We start from the raw sequence: 27138 nt of genomic DNA, 5'->3' as shown, positions 1-27138 counted from the left end.
TATGTTCAAATATCTCTTTGAGACTCTGCTTTCAATTCCTTTGGGAACATTTACTTAGTGAGCCCCAATCTTCATACGGAGTTATTTATTCTTTACATATTTGAACAATGTGGGGGAAATCGATGAAGGGAAAGAGGAGACAGTGACTGTAAAAAGTAGGCAGATAATAGTCTGTCCACTGTTTAAGGCTCTGTCTGCTTCAGTGTTTCTCAAAGTGTTGTCCATGTACCACTCGCATTAGAATATCTGGGAAATTTTGATTCTTAGGCCTTTCATCAGACTTTTCAAGTCAGACTCTCTTGTGATACTCAGGAATTTGCACCCCAGGGGATTCTTATGTACACCGAAATGTGAGATGCACTGCCCTGCTGGCAACTAGACATCCCAGGATTTATCTGTGTTTATGCAGATGGAAACCCTGTTCCCTGCTACTAATAGCGCCTTGCTTTTGGGGGGCACATCCATCCCATGCCAGCCTATGATTTTCACTTTATTCTGTCTGCATATTATAGCCCAACTAAAAGTCTCATCAATATAGTAGAGGAGTTTGCAGCCCTAAACTTGGATTCAGGCCCATTCAGGCCCTTCTTCTCAGGCTCCTAATGGTGATTCACTATTGCTGTGTGTCTGCTTCTAATCAGTGGGCCAGTGAACAGGTTAGAACTTCCCCGCTCTGGCCTTGTAGTGTTTAGGCTTACCTGAGTTCTTAAAGGGACCAAATCTCTTTCCTGATATGAACATATTAAGTATAGCATAGCAAATTTTGATTCTAATGAGGGCAGTAATTTCTCACGTTCATCTTGTATAGCTGAATGACGTATGTGATAGCTTTAATAAAACCAACCAGCTTCTGCATTTTGAAACTGAACTCTGTCTTCATCTAGTTATCACGTTGTGCTATTTCTAACATGTGTTCTTTGCTTCTGATTATTACATGATCTGTGATTTGCAAGTGACTTTTTTCCTTTTTTTCTTTTTTGGATACAGAATCTCGCTTGCTCTGCTGTCCAGGCTGGAGTGCAGTGGCATGATCTCGGCTCACTGCAACCTCCGCCTCCTGGGCTCAAACGATCCTCCTGCCTCAGCCCCCAAGTAGCTGGGACCACAGGCCCACACCACCATGCGTGGCTAATTTTTGTATTTTTTGTAGACATGGGGTTTTCCCATGTTGGTTGGCCAGGTTGGTCTCGAACTCCCCACCTCAGGTGATCTACCCGCCTCAGCCTCCCAAAGTGCTGGGATTACAGGCGAGAGTCACCGTGCCCAGCTAGCGCATATTTTATTTTCTATTTACATATTTAGACTTTAAGCTATACACACTAAAAATTCTTTTTTATGGCAGTCCTGTTTGTTCTCAGCAGAGCCTGTAGAGCCTGTTGTCAGTGGAATGCTGAGAACAGCCCTTTGTAGAGTTTTCTATTGGCAGTATTTTGGGATTCAGGCTGAGGAATGGTTGACCCAACTTACGCTTCGAGCAGTATATAAATTTACTCTGACATGGGAAATATATTAACAGCAGCAACAACAAAAAAACCTTTCAAGATGCAGATTTGTACAGCATAATACAGTATTATACAAATGTACATATACAAAATTATTTTGGCCTTTTCAGTTTCTAGTCTTCCAGCCTAAAAGTAAGAATTGATTTTAACAAAGCATTAAACGGCTAAATTGATGTTTTGGTGTTCCTTCAAGATCTTCCAGAAAAATTATTACCCCACAGCTACAAAGTAACAAGACTCAGAACTAAGGACATCAGTGAAGCCCAAGACAAGTTAATTAAGAGCAGGAGGGTAAGACTGACCCGTGGTTATGACCTCATTTAGATTTGTTGGTGTTCTTACTTTCCAGATTAAGCATACTTAACTATTCAGTGTGACCCAGTGCTTTTAAAGTAGTAAGCATGTTTTTGAGCTGTATGATTTGAACAGCAATCACATTTAAAATCTAACATGGTGCCTAAAAGTTGTATAGAAATATGTATGAAAATTCACACTAATATCTTTTAACGTAGACTACCTGTTCTGGTGAACCCTTAGTTTGAAACTTTCTTTGTATTTTACAATCATTTATCGTTCTTTTTATTAGCTCTTAGTGAGTAGTGTATGCAGCATTTTCTTACTGTCCTTCTCCCACCTACAGTCAAATCAACAGATGTTTATTGAGCATTCACTTTGCATGTGCCAGTTCTTTCCTTTGCCAATTTTGGGTGTTAATAATTTTGGTATGCTAATTTATTACATGCTCCGTGCCATTTTAATTTGCTTTTCTTTAATTCACAGTCAGCTTGAACCCTTTCCTATATTTGTTTGCTAACTGCATTCCTTCCTCTATGGCTTAACTGTTCCTATTCTTGGCTCATTTTCCTTTGAGGTTATAACAGTTGTCAACAGAATCCTGACCAGGCTCCTGGGCAAGCCATGTCTTAACCAATTAGTACTTTTGTTTTCTCTCCATTCCTTTTTTCTTCATTATGGTGGAAAACAGACAGGGATTAAATAGGCAGAATTAGAAAAAGTAGGAGGGGAAACTAAACTGAATTGGAAGAGATTTAAATGTAGTGTGTTTAAAATTGAATTGGATAACTTAACTCAAGCTTTGATAAGTAATGGGAAGCACCATGATATTATGGAATAATCTGTCACTGTCAACAGACTTGGGTATTAGTACCAGGTCTGCCTCTGTTAAATGAATGCAATAAAGCCTACCTCACAACACGGCCAGAGCATTTAATAAGATTACATGTAAGGGCCTAGTCCTCTCATCCTCTCTGTCTTAGTTTGTTTGGGCTGCTATAACAAAATACCATAAACTGTGTGTCTTATAAACAACAGAAATTTATTTCTTGCAGTTTTGAAAGCTGAGAAGTTCAAGATCAAGATGCTGGCAGATTTGGAGTCTGATGAGGGCCCGCTTTTTGGTTTGTAGAAGGCATCTTCTTGCTGCATTTTCACAAGGCAGAAGGGGACAACTCAACTCTCTTCCGCCCCTTATAAGGGCACTAATCATGCTCAGGAGGGCTCCACCCTCATGACCTCCCAAAGGCCCCACCTCTTACTACCAACACATTGGGGATTAGGTTTCAGCATATGAATTTTGTAGGGGCCGGGGAGGACACACACATTCAGTCCATAGATTCTCCGATGCTAAACGAGCATATCACTAATTGCTACATGCAAAGACAGAATAGCAGCCGAAACCAAGACCTTGCCCCGGCTTCCCATCCTTCTCTGCAATTAGTGTCTAATATGTTTTCCCATTTAATCTTTATAACAGCCTTAGTATGTACCATTATTCCCATTTTTCAGATGAGGAAATTGAGGCACTGAGAAGTAACTTGTACAAGGCCATAGATTTGGTAAAGGATTTGGGTAGAGTTCTGTCAGATTTCAAAGCCATTCTTTTTCCACAGTGCCAGGCTGCCTAGAATAATGAGTATGACTGAAGAATGAAAAGGAGTTAATGGTGTGGCCATTCCCCTGTTCTTTCCACTGCTTCACTTGGTGAATGACTAATAGGCAAACACTCCCAGAGGGTATTTGCATTTTAAAAGCGAGCTCATTAACCCTAATGAATCTCTAATTGGTGGAGTTTGTGGGGGAGATATTTTTAAGTACTGGGGCTTTCTCCTGTGTCTTCAAGGTGCCTGGCTATCTTTTTCTTCTTTATAGATTATTAGCTATTCTGGAATCAGAATCGTGTAGCAGAATGCAGTCACATACTGCTAGTCTGCCGCGAATGCATTAACAGGGAGTCATGAATTAAAAGGGAGCCATGAAAAAAATATTGAAAGGAAAAAAGTGTGGGTTAACATTGTCTAAAATGAATGTCCAAAAGCAAATAAATTTGGCCATATAGAGGGTCTTCTGAAGAGTCAGATGAAAGAATATATTTTATAACCAAATTTAACTTTAGAAGTGTTGTATCAGCATTTCCCATGGTGTGTTAATGAAGCTCTGCAAGATGTTTAATAGGTGTCAGATGAATAAAATGGCTCCACAGTCAAATACACTTTGAAAAAAAAAAATTTTTTTTAAGTTTCTTTACTGCAAAATTTCCTAGATACTAAAGTGCATTAGGAAATCAGCTGGAAGAGAACTTGCATTCTGAAGGTTTTTCTCATATTTTTGACCATAGAAATATTTTTTTCCATGTGAACCCCTTGGAACCAGTGTTTTGTAGATTGCATTCTCAGATACAGAGTTCTAGATAAATCATCTTTAAAGAAAAGAAAAACAGTTTTCTGTATTCATAGCCCTTTGTATGCAGGCAGGCTCCAACCCAGTCCACAGCAGCCCATTTCCAGTCTTGTTGGGCTCAAGGGCATGGCAGTAATAACAGTCCTCTTCCCCAGATGAGACCTGGCCAACTGAGCGGGGGAAAGGAACAGATGGAGACCAAACTCTCAACTTTATTGCCTATAAAGCTGGTGTTGAAGAATGTGGCTTATAACAGGGAGCAAAAGGGCTTCCTAATCTGAATCCCAGAATTAGATTGAGTGTGTAAACCAAAAGTAAGATCCCAAACCCCCGCAACAGACTGAACGGACCCCCTCTGGGCTTGAAAAACTGAATTCCCAATTATGACAGGAAGGGAGGTTGGAGATCTTGTTATACCCCCTCCCTTTTGGAGTTTAGGAGCAGCTGACTAGCATTAGGGTTAAAAGAGAGGTTGTAAGACTGACAAAACAGACTCATTGTAGCAATAAGATACCAAATTCCAACCTGACACTGGTGTAGGACCTCATGACAGATAGCAGACCCTGAAGGAAATAAAAATATTTTACCCTAGAATATATTTCCTTGACATATTTTTAAATGGCCCTGCAAAGCTGTCTTTTATGGGGGAAATTGCATCTGTAGAGAATCTCCTTCCCTTTCTAGATCTTTCCCAGATCTAGGAGAGATTAAATGAAAGGCTGACACCTTTAAGGTCGGAAGAGAGACATTTAGGATATTCTCTATAGGGCTGTTACCTGAAGGCGTCATCTGCTTAACAAGAACCTTGGCTTCCACAATGCCCTTTTGCTTAACTCAAGCATTTGCTTCTAGTCTTTAGACAAAGCTGAACTCCTTCAACCAACTGCCAATCCGAAAATCTTTGAATCCAACTATGACTTGTAAGAACCCCCTACTTTGAGACGTCCCAACTTTTTAGGCTGAACCAATGTATGCCTTATATGTATTGATTTATGTCTTTGCCTGTAATTTCTTTCTCTCTAAAATAGATAAAACCAAACTGTAACCTGACCACCTCAGGCACACTTTCTCAGGGCCTCCTGAGACTGTTTCCTGGGTCATGGACACACACATTGGATCCGAATAAACCTCTCCAAATATTTTACAGAGCTTGGCTTTTTTGTCAGCTAGTTCCACTCAGTTACAAAATATGCTGAGCTGGCCAGGCTTTTCCCCAAGTGGGAGGATGTTTCTGTGGAGGATCAGAGCAGACAGCAACATGCTGCCTGTGTTCCTTGATTCTTAAGAGAGGGAAGAAGAAGTTACTGGAAAGGAATCGTGGTCCTGGGGAGGGTTCTTAGATCTCCTGCAAGAAAGAATCTGGGGTGAGTCCACAGAGTGAAGAAAGAAACTTTATTAAGCAAGTAAAGGAATAAAGGAATGGCTGCCCCATAGGCAGAGCTGCTGCAAGGGCTGCTGGTTGGCTATTTTTATGGTTGTTTCTTGATTATATGCTAAACAAGGATGGGTTATTCATGAGTTTTTAAGGAAAGGGTCAGGGATTTCCCAGAACTGAGAGTTTCTCTTCCTTTTAGACCTTATAGGGTAACTTCTGGATGTTGCCATGGCATTTGTAAACTGTCATGATGCTGGTGGGAGTATTGTTTAGCATGCCAATACATTATAATTAGCATATAATGAACATTGAGGATGACCAGAGGCTACTTTCATCACCATTTTGGTTTTAGCTGCCTTCTTTACTGCATCCTCATTTATCAGCAGGGTGTTTGTGATGTTTATCTTGTGACCTCATATCCCATCCTGTGACTAAGAATGTCTAACCTCCTGGGGATGTGGCCCAGCAGGTCTAAGCCTCATTTTATCCAGATCCTATTCAAGATAGAATCACTGGTTCAAAGGCCTCTGACAAGGAGACAGAACCACTTGTGGCCAAGTCCTCCCAAATGCAACAGCCAGTGGACAGGAGAGTGGAGAGAGGCCTGGGGTGAATGTTAATGGAATTTCTTCCATGTTTAAGGAAGCATAAGGGAAGTGACCTCACACGGTTAACAGGAATTCTGAACAGAAATATATAGATATAATTAAGCATTCTTCAGGCTGTACTTTGACCCATTTCTTTCTTTTTCTTTCTTTCTCTCTCTTTTTTTTTTTTGAGATGGAGTTTCCCTCTTGTTGTCCCAGACTGGAGTGTAATGGCATGATCTCGGCTCACCACAACCTCCGCCTCCGGGGTTCAAGTGATTCTCCTGCCTCAGCCCCCGGGTAGCTGGGATTACAGGCATGTGCTACCACACCTGGCTAAATTTGCATTTTTATTAGAGACAGACTTTCTTCTGTTGGTCAGGCTGATTTCAAACTCCTGACCTCAGGTGATCTGCCCCCCTCAGCCTCCCAAAGTGTTGGGATTACAGGTGTGAGCCACCATGCCTGGCTGACCCATTTCTTTGTAACCAAAATTTATGTAACACCAGATACTGACCATTTGTATCCCCATTGTTCCTACAGATAGGATTCTGGTTTTCGTTCAAGATAGTATCCCTGACACTAGAATCATAAGCTCTTGTTGAAGAATTACTTAAGCAGATCCTGGATTCTAGTGGAACAACTAATACCAACCAGTTTAAAGACCCCCACAGAGGAACCAAATCAGCAAGAGAATACCATTTCTTCATCTCCCTGCCCCATGACTTCACCCTGTAATTTTCAACCAATCAGTGGTCTCCACACTTTGGCCCACTCCAAAACCCCCAAACTCCTCTGGGGGACACATTTGAGGTTTCTTCGTGTCTCCTCATTCGGTTGTCCTAAGATTTAAAGTTCTTTTACTGCTGTAGCCCAGTGTCTCAGTGTATTAGTCTGTTTATGTTGCTATAAAGGAATACCTGAGAAGGGTAATTTATAAAAAAAGAGATTTATTTTGCCTCAGGGTTCTGCAGGCTCTACAGGAAGCATGATGCTGGCAACTGCTTCTGGTCAGGGCCCCGGGAAGCTTACAATCATGGCAGAAGGTGAAGGGAAACCAGTGTGTCACATGGCAAGAGTGGAAGCAAGAGAGATGCCAAACTCTTAAACAACCAACTCTCATGTGGACTAATAGAGTGAGAATTCATTACCACAGGGAAGGCACTTCATGAAGGATCTGTGCCCATGGCCCAGACACCTCCCAGCAGGCCCACCTGCAACATTGGAGATTACATTTCAACATGAGGTTTGGAGGAGACACACATCCAAATCATACCACTCAGTGTACTGACTTACCACATGCATGGGCAATGAACCTATTACGGTTACGTAAGGAGTGGGAATCACCCACCTGCCGTCAACCGCTTCAGACAAGCCTCCTCTGGGTGACCTAAGTAGGCATTTGGTTCCTCTCCCATCACTGGAAATTTCTGTCCTTTCCTTTATACATATGCTCACTCTTCAGCATAATTTCTCGCCTCAACCATCTTCACCCAGTAGAATGGGATCATGATGATACTCTAATGACCATTCCTTTCTCACCTCCTTATATAGCTAAAACATCATCCAACTTTTTTTTTTTTTCTTGAGATGGGGTCTTGCTCTGTTGCAGCCCAGGCTGGAGTGCAGTGATGTGATCTTGGCTCACTGCAACCTCTGCCTTCCAGGTTCAAGCAAATCTCTTGCCTCAGCCTCCCCAGTATCTAGGGTTACAGGCACGCACTACCACACCCAGCTAATTTTTGTATTTTTGTTAGAGATGGTTTCACCATGTTGGCCAGGCTGATCTTGAACTCCAGACCTCAGGTGATCCACCTGCCTCAGCCTCCGAAAGTGCTGGGATTATAGGCGTGAGCCACCGCGCCTGGCCATCATTCAACTTTTTATCCCAGAAAAGGTGGAAGGCATATATTTCTCTAAAACAGACTGGAAAACTACAGGCTGCCACTTGTTTTGGTAAACAAAATTTTATTGGAACACAGCCACACTCATTAGTTTACATATTTTCTATGTCTGCTTGTGACTACAATGGTAGAGTTGTGAAGTTGTGACAGAGACCTTATGGCCTGCAAAGACTAAAATGTTTACTATCTGACGCTTTACAAAATTTGCCAACCCCTCATCTAAAATATAGATGAATTTCATGTCAGTCCTTTAAGTTCTGAAAGAACTTCATTAGTATGTATATGTAGCCTTTATCATTTAAAGGCTCTAATAAAAACTACATTTGAAACAAAATTGCATGGCTGCACTATAGGGGCAACTTTTGCATCTTGTAAAATTGTTTCTAGCCTTAAAAACTTATTGAAAAATATGAAGGGAATTGTGTGTTTGCTTTGAAGGACCAGAAGGAAGAATAAAGTCTTACACCAGTCAGAAGTATTTGATGTCACCATTGAATAGGGAAGAAAACAGATAATCTGTGGGGCCTATGGAAGCAAAAAGGAGAAATGAAAGCTGTCTGCAGGACAAGAAGGCATAAGATCCTGCCTTCAGCGCTCCCTATCGGAGTCCTTGGCTCCTCTCTTCACACCCTGTTCCCTAACTCAGAGTCTAGTTTCCTCCCACCTTGGCCCTCATGCATTGCAACTGTTCACCAGACCACAGAATCCCCAGAGATGTCAAGAGACTGGGTTCTGCTCCCACTGTGACTGCTTTCTATGTGGGAAACCTTGGGCAGGTCCCTGAGTGCCTCTGCCGCTTAGGTTTCACTCTTTTGTAAATTGGGGGTGGGCAGAGTTATCTTACTGTGCTTGCCCAACAGTAATCAAATGTGATGTTTTTTAAAAGCCTATGTGAAAGGTAAGGTATTATGAAATTGTCAGTGTTTTTTTGTTAAAATGTCTGAGTTGCAAATGAATTTTTTTTATCCAATATATAAATTAGAGTTAACTGATATTTGAAAACTTAAGTACCTTATTTCATATTTCTCATATCCATTTTTGCTTATTTTTTAATAGTATTTAACTTTTATATGGATTAGAGAAAATATAGAAAATAACTGAATTTTTACCATAATAATTCTTTAATGGGTGGAAAAAATTTCAAAAATTATATTTCATTGTGATCCATTCTTTTCTGTTTGTTGTTTGTTCAGCTTTCATTTTTGTGCCTTTGTTTACAGAGAAACAATCTTACAGATGGCAATTTCCTTGTAAGCAGTTATTGTCCTATCTGAGTCATCGCCAGACATGGCATTTCAGTAAATAGTGATTCAGCAATTGCTTCCAGGCAGATATGTTGTGTGAAGTTAAGAACACTGGCTGATAACCTTTCTGGGTTTTTCAAGCAGTAGGGAGAAAGTTTTGTGTAGATACACACCTTGAAATCAGAAAATGGCAAAGGAAGCACAGACTTTGTGCTGGATGATTTTAACCAAATATACTGTTTGTGTGACTATGGATGAACAGTAATCTTTTTAAAAGATAAATAATATTTCTTCGAGTAAAGGACCTTTTATAGTGAGTTATACGTATTTTGTTAGAAACATCATGCATGTACATTGTTAAGCACAACTTTGACCTTGTTGTACAGACATGTGTATTACTTTGGCCACTCAGGTTCCTGTGGTCTCATGCCTTTAACTAAGCAAACCAAACTCCTCATACGTTGGTTTCTCCAATGTAAATTGGAGGTTCTCTTATCCCTCACTTTCAGAGATGGGGGATTTCTTTTGCTTCACAAATATGTTTTTACAAACATGTATGCTCAAATATAGTTTTTATTATGTATCATAAAGTCTTATCTTGTCACTGTTTTTTCCTGAGATGGAGTTTCGCTGTCGTTGCCCAGGTTGAAGTGCAATGGCGCGATGTCGGCTCACTGCAACCTCCACCTCCTGGGTTCAAGCGATTCTTCTGCCTCAGCCTCCTGAGTAGCTGGGATTACAGGCATGCGCCACCACGCCCAGCTAATTTTGTAATTTTGTAGAGACGAGGTTTCACCATGTTGGTCAGGCTGGTCTCAATCTCCTGATCTCAAGTGATCCACCCATCTTGGCCTCCCAAAGTGGTGGGATTACAGACGTGAGCCACCACGCCTGGCCTTGTCACAGTTTTACCATGAACTACAAAGAGAAGTTCACTAATTATTCAACTAATATTTATTGAACACCTATTGTGTGCTGGGCCCTGCCCAACAGTAATAATGTTGCACAAAACAGAGAACGAAGTAATAGGATGGAATATGCATTGTAAACATTTTGCGGGTTAATTTATCTTAAATAAATAAGCTACCAATTTTGTTCTTGTTTCATGATTTTATAATTTAACAGGCTTATATATTTTTTAATACTTTAATCACACTTTTTTAAAAATTGCAATAGGTTTTGGGGGAACAGATGGTGTTTGGTTACAGGAATAAGTTCTTTAGTGGTGATTTCCGAGATTTTGGTGCACCCATCACCCGAGCAGTGTACACTATACCCAAAGTGTAGTGTTTTATCCCTCACCCCCCAACCAACCCTTTCACCTGAGTCCCCAAAGTCCAATGTATCATTCTTATCAACAGGCTTATATTTAATCCTTTACAATTTTCATGAGACTCTTCCTTGACTATAGCCATTAGTAAACTAAACTTTTGTGTTGCATATGGAGAAGTTAAGCTTAGACAAGATTTTCATACTTTATCTCCAGTCAAGACTCATGACTTTTCCTTACATTAACAAATTTCTAACCATTAGTGTCAGCTAAGCCATCATCCATTTCTTTGGTAATCTTCCCTGCTGTGGACATTCCTAAGATGGCCCAATTTTATAGAAAAAGCAATTTACAAATTGCTAAATTAGCGTCTGATTATGCTTCAAAGAAGTAGGCTAATAGGGAGTCTCTGTCTATCATGTGTGAATCACAAACCATTAGTGATAATTAATAAATTAAAATGGGCCAGTTATTAAGTTCTGCTTATACTTACCCAAGTGTGTTTGTGTCTATCCTACGTCCTTCAAGCCAGTCTACTCATCAACTTCATTTAGTAATGTAACCCAGCCAGGCACTAGCCTTAGGAATCAGAGTATTAAGTGAAGGCTAGTTTATGCATTTGTTCATTATTCTTTCCTGCTGTAAGGATTATCTGTCATCTGGTTAATTATTACATATAAACATACACATCTACTTCAAGGCAAATCCACAGACACACAAACGCTTACAAAGAGTAAGCCTTATGAAAAACTAACTTGGAGGACAGTTATCCACATCATAAAGACTTTTTATTTCAACATAATTTGCCTTAAGTCATAAGCTTTCCAAGTTTATTTGAAATATGACTTGATTTATAAAATATGAATTTATTTGATTTTTCCAGAGTAAATTTATATAAAACAGGATACATTTAGGTTGTGTGTATATGTATTTATTAATGATATAGGAGACTTGTTTATAAGTACTGTTCTTAAAAAGTTAGCATGTTTACTTTGAAACAAGGGAAATAGTGGTTTCTTCCATGATGTGAAACATGTAATAACGAAAGATACTTCAAACAAAGAGCAGGTAGTTTGGCCTCAGTAATATGGTCAAGTTTTAAAAATCTATATGTATTTTACTTCATAGGAGATACAACAAATGAGCAAAGAATGGCAGCAAGAGGCAAAACTTCGGACGTAGAAGCCAGCCAACCTTCGGAGGTAAGTGAAATAGGGTAAGTCCTTTTCGGTGAAACTGAAGGAGTCACTATGATTACATATGCCTCCGAGGATAAATAGTAACTTCTGCTCTTGCTATGCCACAGGTGCCTGAATACAGGGAAACAAGTGGTCTGCTGAAAGTCAGTGGATAGCAGTACAGGGAGTGCCTTCCCAAGTGCTAAACTTTTTAAGTGCTGGAAATGAAAACTTTCTGTTAAAAACAAAACAAAACAGAAATCAAGTCCTGAAGTTAAAACATTTAAACTATTTTTAATTGAGTGATTATGTACTAATACATTTCAATAAATAGGCAGTACATAAACTTGTAGAGAAAGGCTTAAAAATAATCCATTCAGCCGGGCGCAGTGGCTCACGCCTGTAATCCCAGCACTTTGGGAGGCCGAGGCGGGCAGGTCAAGAGATTGAGACCATCCTGGCCAACATGGTGAAACCCCGTCTCTACTAAAAATACAAAAATTAGCTGGGCATGGTGGCATGTGCCTGTCGTCCCAGCTACTCGGGAGGCTGAGGCAGGAGACTCGCTTGAACCTGGGAGGCGGAGGTTGCAGTGAGCAAAGATCGTGCCACTGCACTCCGGCCTGGCGACGGAGCAAGACTCCGTCTCAAAAAAAAAAAAAAAAGAAAATACATTCAAAACTCCATTGCCTTACTAGTTCCAGCATCAAAGTACACTCCTTGAAAGTATTCTGTAGAAAAACTAGGGTATTTGTTCTTTTTCACATGAGAAAACTATTTGCTCTCTAAGGGTATGCATGAAAATGTAGTTAGGATACTTTTGAATACTATATAGAAATATACTAACATTATTTAATCACCAAAATCATCATCTTTAAGACTTAAGGGGAATGTTAAGTACTAGGGTGAAAGGATTATCTTGAAATTTGAAACTTTCTACATGGTGACACACCTCTGCCTGTATTCTAGCTGTAGCACATGAGGGTATTGCTGCATACAACTAGAGAGAGGTCAGGGACCTGGCCAGTGTGATTCACCATGGTTCCTTAACGCCTAGCCCACAGTAGGTAGTTGAAAAGATTTGTTAAATGAATAAGTTAGTACGATCATGAGTTATAAGTAGAGAGTAATATATTTTTAAGAGATACTTTTATTTTTTATATTTATATTTTTCACCATGAACAAATATTTTACAATCAAGGAAATCGAGGAAAAATCATCTTATTTAAAACATCTTATTTAAAGATGTGATATAGGAAGTAAATTCATGAGGAGGAAGAAAATCATCTTTCTCATGAAACTGCATTCATTCTTTCACTTATGCATGCAACAAATATTTATTACACTGACTGCACTCAAGATACTGTGCATGGAGCTGAATATATAATGGTGAAAGTAAGATACAAAGACAAAGAAAAATGTCCAGCTTATATGTTGAAGCAACTTGATCTCTTTCATTTATGCAAACATTTGGTGAGGCTGGGCAGTGGCCCATACCTGTGGTCCCAGTGCTTTGGGAGGCCAAGGAAAGAGGATTGCTTGAGGCTAGGAGTTTGAGACCAGCCTGGGCAACATTGAGAGACTCATCTCTACAAAAAAAGTAAAAAATTAGCTGGGTGTGGTGGCACACACCTGTAGTCCCAGCTACTCAAAAGACTGAGGTGGGAGAATTGATTGAGACCAGGAATTCAAGGCTGCCAGCCTGGGCAGCAGAAACATGTAGTGAGTGCTGACCATAAGTAGCATCTCTGATAGGAAATAAAAGTTGATATGTTTGGGATTTGGGTAATAACTACCAGGATGGTTCAAAAATCATCCACGATTACTTGAGTTTAGTTGCCTATTGTCTTCTTTTATATGGGCTGCTACAGCAAAATACCATAAATTGGATACCTTATGAACAACAGAAATTTATTTCTTTATTTCTGGAGGCTGGAAAGACCAAGGTCAAGGTGCTGGCAGATTAGTGTCTGGTGAGGGCCCGTTTTTTTTGGTTTGCACTCTGGCTCTGTCCTCACATGATAAAGGGAGAACTCTAGTTTCTTCAGCCCCTTATAAGGGCACTAATCCCATTAATGAGGGCTCTCCCCTCCCACCCCCAATATAGTTGCCTTGGGGATTAGGTTTCAACATCTGCATTTTGGAGGGAGACAAAGCATTCAGACCATAGCACTTAGTTGTGTGATTCATTGGAAATGTCTGCAGAACTTGACTGTTTTTCAAAGTTGATTCATTGATAGAAGGAATTCCAAGACTAATTCTTAAGAAAAGATGCTTTTAAGGTTACAATCCACAGAGCTTTGAAACAAATTCATTATTGTGCTACTTTCTAGTCTCTCTATTAATATAGTCAATTGTTAATCATTAAGGCTGGATGTATATACTCATGCAGTAACAGATACTTCAAAAGTGTCTTCTATTCAAGTAACGGCTGAGCAGAGAGGACAGTGTTTGCTATCAGAGAGTTCACTAAGGTAGGAAAAAAGAAAAGTGGAGTGGGAGACTATAAATGAGACCTCAGGGTTAAATCGCAATGCAAGAGGAAAATAATAAAATACTTTTAGAGACTATATATGTTTTGCCACAGAAAAGCCAGATAGTAATTTAACTTGACAGTAGGCATCTAACATGGGATTTGTTATTCCTCCCCTTTAAAATACAAAAATGAGGCCGGGCACGGTGGCTTACACCTGTAATCCCAACACTTTGGGAGGCTGAGGCAGCCAGATCATGAGGTCAGGAGATCGAGACCATTTTGGCTAACATGGTGAAATCCTGTCTCTACTAAAAATACAAAAAATGAACCGGGTGTGGTGGCCTGTGCCTGGAGTCCCAGCTACTTGGGAGGCTGATGCACGAGAATTGCTTGAACCCGGGAGGTGGGGTTTGCAGTGAACTGAGATCGAACCACTGCACTCCAGCCTGGGCGACAGAGCCAGACTTCATCTCAAAAAAACAAAACAAAACAAAACAAAAAGTGAAAACACTGCTGAACACTCTCTACCCTTCATACACTTGCTTGATATAGTAAAAATGAGTCTTATCCAACCTCCTAGATTTAAATTCTGTGTAGAAGTTGATGACTCCTAGAACATGTCTCTACCTAGACCTCTCCCCTGAGTTCTAGACTCTATACCCAGCTGCCTATGTAACATTTCACTTACAAATTTCTACACAGTTCAGCCTCTCCTTAACCATGGAATAACTATTGATACCTGGCCCCACCACCCTGAAGCCTCTCTGTGCCCAAGTTTTAATCATCCCTGTTTAATATCACTACCCTTTATCTGTATAGTGATTTAGAACCAAACCCCCTTAGGTACCCTTGGCCCCTCTCTTTCCCTCACACTGCACATCCAGTCTATCAGCACGTCCTGCCATCTTGCCCTCTATATCCGGAATGTGACTGCTTCTCAACGTCATCACTGTTAGAACAGTGTAAGCCACCCCTTTTACCAGGCCCCCATTCTTTCTCCTTCAGCCCATTCTCCACATAGCAGACAGAAATATGTCAGATCACATCACTCCTTGGCTTAAAAGCTCTGACTATCTACTGTAACTAGAATAAATGCTAAGCTCCTTGCAGTGGGCCACAAGGAACTCCATACTCCCTCTAATCTCATTTCTCTCCCCATTCCCATCCCCATCCACCAGCCGCCTGCGCCTGCCGTTCTGTCTCTAGATGATGTTAAGACCTTTCCTATCTCAGACTTTGTATTTGCTAGTCCTTTTTTTAACCAGAGCTTCACTTGGCTTCCTCCTTATCATTCAAGTGTCACTTTTCATGACTACCTCAGCTAATGTGTCCCTCCCCCCAGTCACTGTCACATAACTCTGTCTTATTTTCTTCATCACACTTATCACTATCTCGGATTATTCATTTGCTATCTGCTTCTCCTGACTAGAATGAAAACAGACATTGTATGTCTAGAATAGTGTCTGGTACACAAAAGTTACCCAATAAATACTTGCTAACTGATCATTTAGATTTTATTTAATGTCTTTGTCCATCTGCCAGGTTAAAGGCCTAAATGTCATTTTGGCTCCTTCTTCTCACCCCCTCATTAAATCTATAACCAAGTCCTAATGTTTCTGCCTACCAAATACCTTCCAAATGCAGTTTCTCCTACACCAACTAGGTCCTCATCTGTTCACTAGACTATTATTAGATGAGCAGTTTCTTCCCCAAATATCTTTCTAAAAAAGAACAGCGGGTTTTTTATTTACTTCTGTGCTCCCCCCTAAAATCCCTTGAAACCTGCACAATGAAGCTTAAACCTTGAACCCTGTTCTAATGTCACTTCCTTTGTGAACCCTTTTCTCTGCTGCCCCAGCCAGAGACAACCCTAATGTCCTCTTAATGCTTATACTGTTTTTTATGAGTTCACTATAGTGCAGGTTTTTGAAAGGCAGGGGCTATAGCTTAATTAGCTTTATGACCTCAGCACCTATCACACTGTTAGACATATGTGATGTAACATAAATGCCCTGTCAATGATTTCTGGATAGATAAATCAAAAATAAATAATCCACTTGTATTTATTAAATTCTGTTTTCTACTTTACATGATAAACACACAGTTATATCTTTTCTCACACACAAAAATTTTTTCTTGCATTCCTTTGGAGTTACCCATTAAAAAATCTGTTAATTTACATTATTTTTGGCACTCTTACTACATTAGCAGGGAAAAGTTTAATACCTTCAGTTAGTTTTAAATACATATATATACATCTGATTAAGAAATCAAACTATTGTGCTAACTGGAAAGATTCTAATTATTTTAATTTTTAATGACTATATAAGCAATGTTGAAATACTCTCTGTAATGAGAACATAATTAGTAAATTAGCATGGATTCCATAAAGCTTAAAAATAACATTTGTAGTTGCCAAACTATAACTCACTTTTCTAAGAACCCTTTGGAGAAGGTGGCTTTTAGTATACCAAAAGAAGTTTCTTTTGGCAAGTTCAGATAAACATATAGATTGCCTCTTAGTTTCAAGGGATTGTGTTAGACCTGGGGGTAGGGAGGATACAAAGATATGTAAGACTCAGTGACTCTGACTTATTGATGCAGGAATTCTCAATCTATTCATGCAAAATTTAACAAATCACTGTACTGTAAAGTGAAATAAAATAAGTTCCTTATGCTTCATAACTACAAAGGTAGCTATGAGATTTCGATGGAAGAAGGATATTGTCCGGGGGAGTCAAAAAAGGCATCATGCATTAGATGAGCTTTGAACTATGAATAATTTTGTCTATTTATATGATTAATTTTTTATGATTAAGAAGTTCCTGGGAAATGAAATTCTTCATTAAGAACATTGTAGAAATACAGAAGCAAATCCTAATGTGAAATTGCTTTACACACATGAATCTCAATAACTGGTAATAAGGGGTTAAAAAATGAATGTAGCCTGGCCTATGCTACACTGTAATTTTAATGACAGTTAAAATATTTGTTAAGTGTCTGTGATATTTTTCATTACACTTCATAGCCCAAGTATATTTTAAAACTGTGTTCTCTATTCAAGTACATCTCTCAACATTATGGAAATTCTAACACTTAGATGGCATAGAATTTAAAAAATAAGATCTGGTTTGGGCATCAAATAGGTTAGTTTTTACAGAGTTAGATTATGGGATATTTTAGCACGTTTACACAAATGATTGTCTATGGAAAACAGTGTATTTGTAATAAGTAATTTGAGGGACTTTGCAGTTCACGAAAGTGATGATAATACAGCATTCACTCCAGAAAAATCCTAAGTTTTCAGTACTTCCTGAAATACTGTTTGTCTCTTCTTCACTCTCCCTCTTTAGGTAGTTTGGGATTTCTCTCAATAATAAATTAATTAATACTGCATCTATATCATAGTTTCCTATGTATCATCCTAAGATATTATCACCTAAAATAGGGTAACTTTAGGAGACATGTCACTAAACTATCTAATCATCAAAATGTGATTTTTACTAAGTTTTGCATTACTGTGTGTTTCAAGAGTCATTTGTAACTTTTAACAAAATTCACCATGTTTTTGGTATGGAGAGAGTGAACGTGTATAAATCTATGTTTGGGTTTATTAAAATTAATATCATTCGACTCTAATATTCGAGGGAAGAGTTATGATTCGAACTAATTATCCAATTAAAAGATTAGCCACATCCTTTTCGTTCTTCTTTTTTCCTTCTTGCCCTTCTGGGTAAATTTTGATAGTGAGTTGTAATGATGTTGCATCTACTTGTACTGTGTTCTACTAGTCTTGGAGCCTGTAACTTACAGCTCAGGGAGATAAACCTGTAGGGCCCAGTTTTATGACTCATCTCTTAAGAGAATAAACATTACATTTAATTAAGTAGTCATTCTTTTTAAATTTGTAGTCTTGGAAAGTGTTTTATATTGTGAAAACTGGAACCATATTAGCTAATAATTTACCAGCGGACCTGTTCTTTTTGGCTTTTAGGTGTATTTTGGGAGTTGAGAATGTGTTAGTTTTAGTTTTTAATGTAACTATGTCTAATTTTGGTGACTGAATTTTAATCTAGTTTTAGCTGATATTTTTAGGTTGTTTATTTTAAGTGTTGGTTGAACTTAAATTTCTTATATTTTTAACTGCAGTTTTTAAAAAATTTGAACTTATTTTTGATCTCAAAGACTGAGGAATATTTTTATTTACTTATTTTTATTTACTTAGTGGCTTAAAGATAATAAAATACAAAAACAAGCCAATAAAATGCTCCCCACAAAACCATAATTCCATTTGTGTATTTGTCTTGAGTGATAACGAATTCACATATGCATATGGAGACACATATAAAATAATAACTAACAGATGGTAGAGCTGCAAAGTAGGATTTATAAAGATTATTATCAGCTGGTGGTACTGAGATGCTCCTGTGGTTATACTGACAGAAGACACTAAAATTATTTATATTAAGAAACTGGCACTAACATCTCCCCCCAACTTCTGTTAGCCAAAGTAACTTATTGCATATTTAATATAAATTTCTTAATGAAGAGATAAAACAATCTTATGGCCAATTTGTACTAGCAAATTTAATAGAGTTGCAAAAATAGTAATTAAGGTAGTAGCAATAACAATAAAAACTGTTTTGCTAAAATTGTTAGGGGCATGATATTTCTAGTAGGTAAAGGAAGGATTTAAGGGACTTTGTTTATTCAGGTAATTTCAAACGCACTTCTCAATTTAGTACACAGTGGTCACTTTGGAATATATTGTACAGTTGTAAACAAAAGCTTGAGTTCTTTTGAGCTAGGTATGGAAGCTGCATTGTATATGAAGCTGCATTATAGAATTCATAGTTCAGTAATTTAGGGAAAAGTTGATTCTTTTGTTCAATCCTTTTTAAAACTTTTATTTTTAATGGACAAGTGATAATTGCATATATTTATGGGTACAGTGTGATGTTTTGATACATGCTTACAAAGTGAAATGATTAAATCAGGCTAATTAACAAATCTATCACGTTACATGCTTATCTTTTTTTGTGGTAAAGACATTTAAAATCTCTTTTAGCAATTTTGAGTATACAGTGTATTATTATTTATTAAAGTTATCATTCTGTGCATTTGATTACTAAAGCTTATTCTTCCTGTCTTACTGAAACTTTGTCCCCTTTGATCAACATCTTCCCTTTCCCTACCCACTCCTTTCCCTCAGCCTAAAATTTGATTTTCTGAAAAAGGTATGAGATTCACATTTTAATAAAATGTGTTCACTTTTCTTCTGATATGTTTTCATATATCCATTATACCTTTCATAGAGCTATAGGAGCCTTCAGATTCTGTAGGGACCCATTTCCTTGTTGCTTTTATTTCAGATAGTTATTGAAATGAATGAAAATATCCTTGAGCTTTGTGACTCCCATGTGATACAGACTTTGGTTACTACTCCTTAAAGAATGGAATAAGATTACTGTATTAAAAACTGGGTTTTGTGTAGAAAGGAATTGGGGGCTCAAAGTGTAGAAAAAAGGAGACTGGAGGGGGAGATTTTCAAGAACAATTTCAAATATAGCAACAATTCTTCTGGAGGATGCCAGGATTTCAGTTTTAACACTTTTTTAGCACAACATGGTATATAATACATATATTAATTTAAAGCATCGGGGGTACAAAGATGATTATGAAACTCTTTACTCTCACAAGATCTTCATAGTCCAAATACAAATATAATGGATATTGCTATTGAAGGCAGTTTAAATTGGTACAACCACTTTTGGAAGGCATTTTGGCATTAAGAGCCATAAAGATGTTAATATACTTTGACAGCAATTCCACTTTTAGGATTCTGTTCTGAGAAAATAATCTTTTAAATCCACAAGTTTTATGCTCAAAAAAGATGGCATATTCAGTCAGTGCAATATTTTTCAGTTTTTATAAATGACACTGATGATGAGTTTTGAATAAAATATACAGATATAGTACTTAGTTTTATAATTTTAGTTAAAATGAAGTATACAAAATTGTATACACAGTATGATTGCTGCTATATAAAAACTATGCAGAAAAAGATGATGTAATGCATAAAAACAGTAAGAGTAATTACATTTGGGATGATAGCTATATAGGTTAAATCATTCTTTCCAGTGTTCTGATCTTCCAATTTGTCTGTAATGAATGTATCTTATATTTTAAATGATAGTAATGTTGGTGATGAGGAAACAATGTATTCACTCAGTCTTAGTTTTTGCTTAATAGAAGAAATATTTTGTATGATAGTAAAACAGTGAAACAGTCGCTCTATTGAGAATGATCATGAAGGCGATATGTTGGCACTTTCCTCCCTTGACTCATTTAGGTTTAAGGTTTCTTAATTAGTTGATCACTGAGCACTACATCTGATCATGATTTGTCAAAACATCTGTCCCCTGACACCCAGGGACCTTTCCAGCAGGGAGAAGAGTGAGGTGATTTGGGATGTTGTTCTTCCTATCTCTTTGGAAATCACATGACCCAAACTTTTCTCATTAATCAACCTGTCAATATCATTGAATCATTTATAAAGGCCTATTTTCCCCCACAAAAGTGTATGGGTTACTGGCTTGGACATATATTTGTCTAAACATCTCACTTCTTTCTTTTTATCTGTGATGCTGAGACTCCTAATTTAAAGATACGAATTTCTAGCTTTATGATAATTAGTTGATGAGAACATAATTTTATCAAAGAATTGCCAGGATTTTTGTTCATTCTTTGTTTTTCCTAATATAAAACCCTTTCTAATTTCTGATTTCTTTGGGATATGAAGCATAGTTAGATTCTTGCACTGTGTCATTTGAACAGGTAAATTTAATTCTTTGACGTGTTTATCCTCTTATGCAGCATACCTTTTGGTAAGAAGATTTTGTAGAATGCATTTCTCCAAACTTTATTTTCATCTGAATTGCTGTGTCATATCACAAAATAGAAAGTGCACTTTTGTTGGACTCCTTTGATCACTAAGTATGATTTAGGATATGTTGCTAAGATTTCTTCAACTTCAATTCTTAGTCCATGAAGTCAGTGAATTAGATGCAATGTTGAGCGCCCTCCCTGCCCGGAAGTCATGGCTGTTTACCTCTTTGAAAAGTGAATTGGGGTTTTGCCACAAAATGCCAACCTTTAAAATAATGCTTTGATAGGGGAGAAAGGAAGATGGGAATCTGCTGCTTAATGAAGAGATTTTAGGCATTGATTAATCAGGCTTTATAGCCTGTTGGGTGGGGAAAGTTCAATGGTCCTTGCAGGTAAATTGTCAGGCTGCAAAAATTACTTCAAAGATTCTTGCTCTTGCTAGGCGTGTTTGTCTTGGGAAATGATAAATTTGGTAGAGAACAATTGAAAATGCTCACCTTGTTATTTCTTCTAGTCTATAATCTTGACTTATTTTACAGTAAGATTAGCATAGATTGTTTACCCAAAACACTGCCAAGATAAACTTATAGCCTGCTTCTCAAAGTTTGTGAAGGTCTTTTTTGTAACTTCAAATTTGTACATTTTTGTTACCACTATGTCTGTATCCTAACTTCACTTTTGCTGGAAAAATTTTAATTCAAAAGTCATAATTCTGGTGCTTTCTTCTGACTTGCATTGGGGTTAACTAGCACACTGAAACATAATGTTCATTCACCCTAGCCAGTGAGGCCAAACCTTGTGAGGTGTATGAGAGCAACCCTGTTTCCATCCAAACTGCACATATGGTGTGGGTAAGCCAGTAATGTGAGTTTTATGCAATGTTTCTGCTCATGTACACAGTCTGTTGCTCAGCACCAATTATTCCCTGCCAGAAACCCGCTAACCTGCTGCTTTTGTAGCTCTGCTTGATGAAGTTAGGTAGCTTAAAATGACCACAATGATATTTATTTAACTTTAGCAATCTTTGTTTAAGTTATGTAACTTTAAGTGCCCAACACATCTGTTGATTGATCACAATTGATTGCAATTAGAATCAAAGAACTGGAACATTGTTACTGCAGTTTCGTGGAGGTACACATGTGTTAATTATATATATTTAGAAGGAGGAATCAAAATGTGGAAATGCTAGCTTTTTGTTTACCAAATCTAGTTTTCTGTCTTCAACTCAGATATTCTTATTTAAAAAACCATATATAATACTCTGTTTATACTTTGGTAGTCACCTTGTTGTCATTGTTTCCAGTTTCTACTTTTATAGCTTTAAAAACCATAAAATCAGCAGGGTGAGAGGTCCATGTTGGGAGAACAACTGTTCCCTATTTCACGCAGCCATCTTTTTTTTTTTTTTTTTCCAAATTCTGTTTTTTAATTAGTAGCAAATGGTCCTTATTTTGTCCTCCTTTGGTTTATATTACCATTGTAACTTCTTGAGACTATAGAAAGTTTAAGTTAAAGGGCAGCCATTTTTATGATGTCTTCCCATCACTAGAGATTCCTTCTTGAAGGATAAATTTCATCTGAATCTTTAGGCAGTGGAAAAGTAACATGCAGGTATGTACCTGGTCTAACTGACGTTATCTGAATATTCCGCTTTGTACCTACTGAGGATTCTTTTTGTGAACATCCCTACATCAGTGCACCAGCATGAATACATAGAAAAAAAATTATACTTTAGTTAAGCTTAGTAAAATTTACATAGATTTTACATTTCTCTCCAGGCGTAGCCAGCCCCATTCCTTACTGTGTGCCAGGTTTCTTTGTTTTTAATGAACATCTGTGTTCTTTCTACCCTATTCAAGAATTGAGATTAATTTTCGTCTGTACAAGGCTATGTGATAACTACTTTGGGGATGTTATACTCTTTGGAAAGTACCTTTCATACATCACCTTTTAAATTAGTTAAGAAATTATTATGGGTGTGAATTTATAAACTTTCTCTGATACTAGTTATGTAACAGAAAGATGTATGTATTAGAACCTCCTAATATAAAAGCTAAAAGCTATAATTGTTTTTAAAGTAACAGCAATCCACATTTTTTTCTGCCTTTTTTTATTTTTTGAGGCAGAGTCTCACTGTGTCGCCCAAGTTGGAGTGCAGTGATGCGATCTTGGCTCACTGCAACCTCCGCCTCCTGAGTTCAAGTGATTCTCCTGCCTCAGCCTCCCAGGTAGCTGGGACTACAGGCATGCGCCACCACGCATAGCTAATTTTTGTATTTCTTGGTAAAGATAAGGTTTCACCATATTGGCCAGGCTGGTCTCGAACTCTTGACCTCGTGATCCGCCCGCCTCGGCCTCCCAAAGTGCTGGGATTACAGGCATGAGTGACCATGCCCAGTCCCTTTTTCTGCCTTTTTATGCCACTTGCAGAAGGAGAAAAGATTGGTACATGCTACACATAAGAGCACAGTGGTAGTATATTGAAGTACCATTTATACTAATAAAAAGCATATGAAAACTTTCTCAGAACTTTTTAGCTGAAAAGTCGGTAAATGGTTGTATAACCCTACTTTTTAAGATGGTTTCTCTTGGAAAATAGTTCGAAGAACATGCTGTTTATTTGTTCATCAAGATATTCTGGCATTTATGACTAGCTCAAACCAACCCATTGGAGAGCTGTATATTTTTACCTCATTACCTTAGTCCTGCACAGATTGCCTTCCTTGTACTGTTGTTCAGTTTGATTGAATAACTTAGTGAGAAACTGTTGTGTGGAATATACTGTGATATTTATTATGGAGGTGTTACTAAGGCATTGTCTACTACATTACATAGTTTCCCATATGAAGTCCCACATAGGTATTCTAATTTCATGCTACCTTTTTTTTTTTTTTTTTTTTTTTTTGTAAGATGGAGTCTTACTCTGTTGCCAGGCTGGAGTGCAGTGGCGTGATCTCAGCTCACTGCAACCTCTGCCTCCTAGGTTCAAGCCATTCTCCTCCTTCAGCCTCCCAAGTAGCTGGGACTACAGGCACCCACCACCAAGCCCAGCTAATTTTTTTTTGTATTTTTGGTAGAGATGGGGTTTCACCATGACCGCCAAGATGGTCTCCATTTCTTGACCTCGTGCTCTGCCTGCCTCAGCCTCCTGAAGTCCTGGGATTACAGATGTGAGCCACTGTCATATTGCTTTTATACTAACAAAATATTTTGTTTTTCTGAGGCGGTAATAGTCTCTTTTTCTCATGGCCATTGTAAATTTTGTGTCTAACTTTTTATTTTCCATTTTCCATTGGCAAAGGGGAAACTCAGACCTAAATTTACAGTTCAGTTTTAATAACTATTTAAGACCTTATGAGATATGCATCTGCATACTTTATTTTCCTCTTACCTGATGCTTCTGTTCTATATTTTTCCTGGACATAATTTTAAAATTTATTATGAGTCTTGTTAGTTGCGTCAGATTCATTTTGTAGAGGAAAGGGTTAAAATATATTCCTATATGTAAGTATATTTATGTAATACTTATACAAAATATATTTATATTTAGAGTGTACTTTTTATTTTAATAGGTTGTAAGTGATATACATAACCTCTCGTTTTAATCATCTTTTGCTCCTCTTTCAAAAGTCTCTGATAAAATCATACATAGGGGTTTGACTACGAGAATGTGTGTGACATTGGGTACCTTCCTTAACCTGCCTCTCCCAGGCCTCAGGTGGAGTCTGGCAGTCAGCTACACACTTATCTCCAGTGTAATGTGATTTCTTTGGGGTCCTTATTGATTTGAAGGTGCAGGTGAAAGGAACCTCCTTTCCGGGTCATCAACCTTGCCAAGCTGCTTTTGGGCAGGGGGTACCGCAGGCATCTGCAACTCTCACTGCTTGTCACATCAGCCACTTCATCGTCTCCCTTCTGCATACACTTTCAATCTCTAGATATGCTTTTTAGATGGTTTGCTAGTTGGATTTTGGATATCAATATAGAGGATGTAGGACAAGTGCCTTTCTAACTTCGAGAGAAAGATTGTCTTGGGAGTAATGTTTCCCCATAGTAGCAAATTTTCATAACCCTTGCTGTAGTGTGGATAGCTGTAAGAATGTGAACTGTATCAGACAGACTTATAGCTCAGATCCTGGCTTTACCACTTACTGTACAGGGTTACTAAAAGAATTTGGTGAGTCAATATGTAATACTTATTTGTATGTCTATATACACAGTATCTGATGTATACTAGATAATAAGTGTTAGTTTCTTTTTAGATTGGAAGGAAATTATGGTTAATGCCTTAAAAATCATGCCAGAGTAGAGTAGAATTGATTAAATCATTTAGGAATTATGCTCAATTGAGAGTTACAGTAAAAGGCAGTGGTTTAATTTGGGGCTTAATTTTTCCCATATGACAAGACGTCTCACAGAAGGTAGTTAAAGTGTTGATTCAGCAGCTCAGGAATGTTAAGGCCAAAGTTCAATAGTTCCTCATAGTTGCAAGATAGCTATTGCCGCTCCAGCCATCATATCCCTTTTCCAGGAAGCAGGAAGGCGGAAAACAGCAAAGGGAAAGTAAAAGTATCTGAATCCAGAAACGTTTCAAAAAATCTCTAACAGAGTTTGACTGGCCATATTGTAACATATGGCCACCCCTAGTGGCAAGGAAGCCTGAGAAGGAGCCTACTTTAGCTTGGTACTTTGCTACCCCTAGCAAAGTCAGGATTCTATTAAAGATGAAAGGAAGGATGAATATTGGGTAGACTATAAGAGGTCTCTGACATAGGTATCAACCTATTTTGCTTTTAGAAGCTTCATTTGTCCAACAATAGATATCAGTGGGGGCCAGAGGACAAACAGAGAGAAGCATTCATTAGTGGTGGCTGGATTCTGTTTGGGGGCAGGAAGTCTTTGAGTAGTCATAGTGGGACAAGAAATAAAGAAGAACATTAATTTTAAAAAATACTGAATAAGCTAAGCACAATGCTGGTAGGACTTTTACATGTATTAACTCACTAACTTTTACAGACGAGGTAGGCAATGTTATCTGTATATCTTATAGAGGAGGAAACCAAGGCCCAACAGTACCCATTTCCCAAGTTCACAAAAAAACAGTAACACTAATGGAACCGGAATTCAGACTTGCACCTGACTAACCACAAAACTTATGCTTTGCATCTTGTCGTTTCCCTGTCTCCACCATATAAATAACGCTGCAGAAACCTGCTGCTTCACTTTGCTTCTCTTTTCCATAGAGCCTTCTCCTGTGAAGTCCACAATAATTATATATTGACTTCAATGATTTGTGTGCAGAACTGAGTGTTCTATAAAAGATTGCTCCTGTTAGTTGCTGAAGGCTGTAGAGATGAGGCTGGGAGAGGAAGAAGTGGTGCTTCTGTCTTATCACCACCACTTGGAGGTGGGAATGACTGCGTTGGGATATCCGCCACCAGTGTCAGTAGCATTCAAGGACATTCTTTGGGACAAAGAGAATGTGGCAAAGCAGCAGTGACCAATCTGAGTGAGCCAAAGTCCAAAAGGAAAGCTGATAGAATGACTTGGCATGGAGGTGTATCTTCTCAAGTCAGAAGCCTGGGAATTATCCTTGACTTCTTCCTCTTTCATTCTCAATCCAATTGATCACCAAGTCACTTTGTTTCTACCTCCTCTGGCTACCTTGCTTAGCTGTGCTTTCCTCTACCTCCCCTTGCTTAGCTGTTCTGGCCTTATCTTTCACATGGATTATTACAAAGAGTTTTTGTAATAGCCCTTAATGTCCAGTCCTACCTTCATTCAATTCATTCACCCACAAATCTGATCATGTAGTTGCTTTACTTGATGGCATCAGAGGCTCTTCAGCTGCCTGTAGGATAAAATCCAGTAACTTTTGTCCACCGTGTATACATGGTCCTTCATGATCTGGTCCTGCCCTTCTGTGTAAACATTTAGGTCTGTTCTGTGTCACCATACAGAGTTTCTTACCATGTCTTGAGTATATTCCTTTCTCTTGGAGTTTGTGCAATTTCTGT

The 27138-nt window shown here is 38.2% G+C and overlaps 1 protein-coding gene across 5 annotated transcripts in view; it reads left to right on the top strand.

Moving 5' to 3' along the window:
• Positions 1-27138, top strand: part of UMAD1 (UBAP1-MVB12-associated (UMA) domain containing 1) — a 239356-nt gene that overhangs the window by 147440 nt on the left and 64778 nt on the right. For 4 of the 5 annotated variants that reach the window (XM_073009109.1, XM_073009106.1, XM_073009107.1 and 1 more), the window contains 2 exons: positions 2852-2920; positions 11708-11781. In XM_073009109.1, the coding sequence (XP_072865210.1) occupies positions 2852-2920; positions 11708-11781 (143 nt within the window). The remainder of the gene's footprint in view (positions 1-2851; positions 2921-11707; positions 11782-27138) is intronic. The other variant, XM_038004655.2, reaches the window with a different exon arrangement.

This window comes from Chlorocebus sabaeus, chromosome 21 (assembly GCF_047675955.1).
Source record: "Chlorocebus sabaeus isolate Y175 chromosome 21, mChlSab1.0.hap1, whole genome shotgun sequence".
NCBI lineage: Eukaryota > Metazoa > Chordata > Mammalia > Primates > Cercopithecidae > Chlorocebus > Chlorocebus sabaeus.
This window is presented reverse-complemented; position numbering and strand designations above follow the sequence as displayed.